A 2390-nucleotide genomic window follows, 5' to 3' on the forward strand; every position below is an offset into this window, starting at 1 on the left:
AAATATTATACCCCTTTTGATAAATTTAAATCTCTATAGGTGTCTTTTGGTAAATTACCGTATATTATTACAAGTAGAGCACATTGGACTTTTTTCCTTTTTTTTTTTACTAATAAACAATCTTAAACATAACACAATAAGCTAAATTTCAGCTCAATTATTTATCAGTGAACCCTCTTAGCTTTGCCTCCCAATACAATACACCAACCAAAAACAAACAACTTGGTCCTGATGACACATCGCACGAGGAACACTAGAGGACGGCACCACAGACTACGAGTTCAAATTGGCCTCGATTTTTCCAATTATTTTTTCCAACCAAAGTCTGCATCGCTATCTATAAAATCCCCACTGCCATCTTCCTCTCTTTCTCACTAATCCTTAACTAAAGCAGCAGCAGAGGCCAGAGAAAGCGTGAGGAGAGAAGAAGGAGATCAGAAAACATTTCCTTTGTTCAGACCCATTGATTTAGCAATGATTCCCTCTCGCTCCGCCCTCTCCAGAGGAATCACCCTCTTTCTTAACAGGTACGCTGCAGCTTGCATTTTGATTTTTCAGGCTCATATAGCAGCCTCTCTTTTCATATGCAATCTAATGATAGCTTAATGAATGATGGATACAGAAGGGCATACTCTGCTGCAGCTTTAGAGAGGAGGACGACGGTGCTCGTGAAATCCTCGACCACCACTTCTTCGGTTGCTTCTTCCACTTCTTCGTCTTCATCAAATTCTTGGGTGCCGGATCCGGAGACCGGATATTACAGGCCCAGTGATATAGGCAGGCAGGTGGACGCGGCGGAGCTCCGAGCGATGCTTCTCTCCAAGAGAGAATAAACTACCATAGTTCTGCAATTCTAGACTCTGTTTCCTTATATTTCCAATTGATTTCAGCAGAAAAGAGGAGAGAAGAACTGGTGTCGGTTGTCCCGAGATATATTTCAATGAATCATCATATATTATAGTTTTTGAATTTTACATCTTTAGCAGAATGGGAAAAAAAGATTAATAAATCAGGGCAGGAATGTGAACGAGAAGCAAACAAACGAGAAACTTTTCAAGAGTGAAAAAGACGAATCTATGACATAGCTATCAAGAAATGACACGTGTGAAGAATAAGCTACTGAAAATAAAATAAAATTCGTTTGCTGACTTACCTTCTAAGTCTGACGAAGAATCATGCAATTACGTGGGGACTCTTGTCAATTTATAATTATGAATAATTACTAGTTATTAATATAAATAAGTAAAAGTTTATATAATAATATTTTATATTTTAACCATCACACCTCACTAGAAAACGTGGCTTTATTCTCTTGCTTGCGTGGATGATTTTTGAATACACGTTCTTGACTTTATGGGCAAACAAAATGAAGAAAACATGGGCAACTAAAATTCACCGCCGACCTAATTGTGTGGATAGTGACACGTATACGACATACAAGACGTGTGCTAGTTCTACTGCTGGCTTGGATGATTTTTGAATAAATGTTCCCGACATTTATGTGCAAACAAAATGAGGAAAACATCGGTAACTAAAATCCACTGCCGACCTCATCTGTGGATAGTGCGATGCAGTCACGGATTCAGAAATTTAAAAATGAAGAAATAATTTTTACATGAAATAAGAAATAGTATTTCTTATTTCTATCGATAAAATCCATATTATTAAGAGTTTCATTACTAGCAAAGGAGGGTGACTGTTGATGCCACCGTCTCCTCTGGATCCGCCCCTGGTGCCACGTATATATACGGCATACGCAATGACCTGCAGTGGAAAAAATGTGTGCACAACACTCGCCAGCAGGACCAATAAATCAAATATTCATGGACGTCATCCATAAATTAAATATCTATAAATAAATTTGATGTTAAATTTAATAAAAATTTAATTATATTCATTCAAAATGTATAAAATTAATTAACGAGCATCCTCAAAAAAATCATTAAACTGAATGAATGAGTATTTAACTCGTTAATATTTATAAATAATATTTAAATTAATTAATGAGCATCCTCAAACAATTAATTAAACTGAATGAATGAGTATTTAACTTGCTAATATTCATAAATAATATTTATAAATAATATTCATAAATCAGATGCATCAATAAAACCCTTAACATACTAAATAAATTTTAAAAAAATAAAATAAATAAATAAATTTTTATTATTAAATTTAATAACTAACTAAATAAATTTAAGCACTAATAAGCTAAAGGAAGAACTCAATAATGTCTAAAAACTTGAATCTTGAACCAACTTAAACTCAAAAAAAAAAAAAAAAAAACTTGACTAGTAAAACTGCCCAAAGCGTTAGAACTAGGTGGACTTTTGACGACCTAATTTTTTTGAAAGGCAGATTAGGGGTGGTAATTTAGGTCGGATTCGGAT

The 2390-nt window shown here is 34.4% G+C and overlaps 1 protein-coding gene across 1 annotated transcript; it reads left to right on the forward strand.

The window, feature by feature from the left end:
- The first annotated feature begins 379 nt into the window (after window positions 1-379).
- Window positions 380-974, forward strand: LOC122007842 (protein SENESCENCE-ASSOCIATED GENE 21, mitochondrial-like). Its single transcript, XM_042563370.1, has 2 exons — window positions 380-527; window positions 623-974. Exons 1-2 carry the CDS (start codon window positions 475-477, stop codon window positions 831-833), a joined length of 264 nt encoding a protein of 87 aa, XP_042419304.1. The 5' UTR covers window positions 380-474; the 3' UTR covers window positions 834-974.
- The last annotated feature ends 1416 nt before the right edge of the window (window positions 975-2390 follow it).

Source organism: Zingiber officinale, chromosome 8A (genome assembly GCF_018446385.1).
Source record: "Zingiber officinale cultivar Zhangliang chromosome 8A, Zo_v1.1, whole genome shotgun sequence".
Lineage (NCBI taxonomy): Eukaryota > Viridiplantae > Streptophyta > Magnoliopsida > Zingiberales > Zingiberaceae > Zingiber > Zingiber officinale.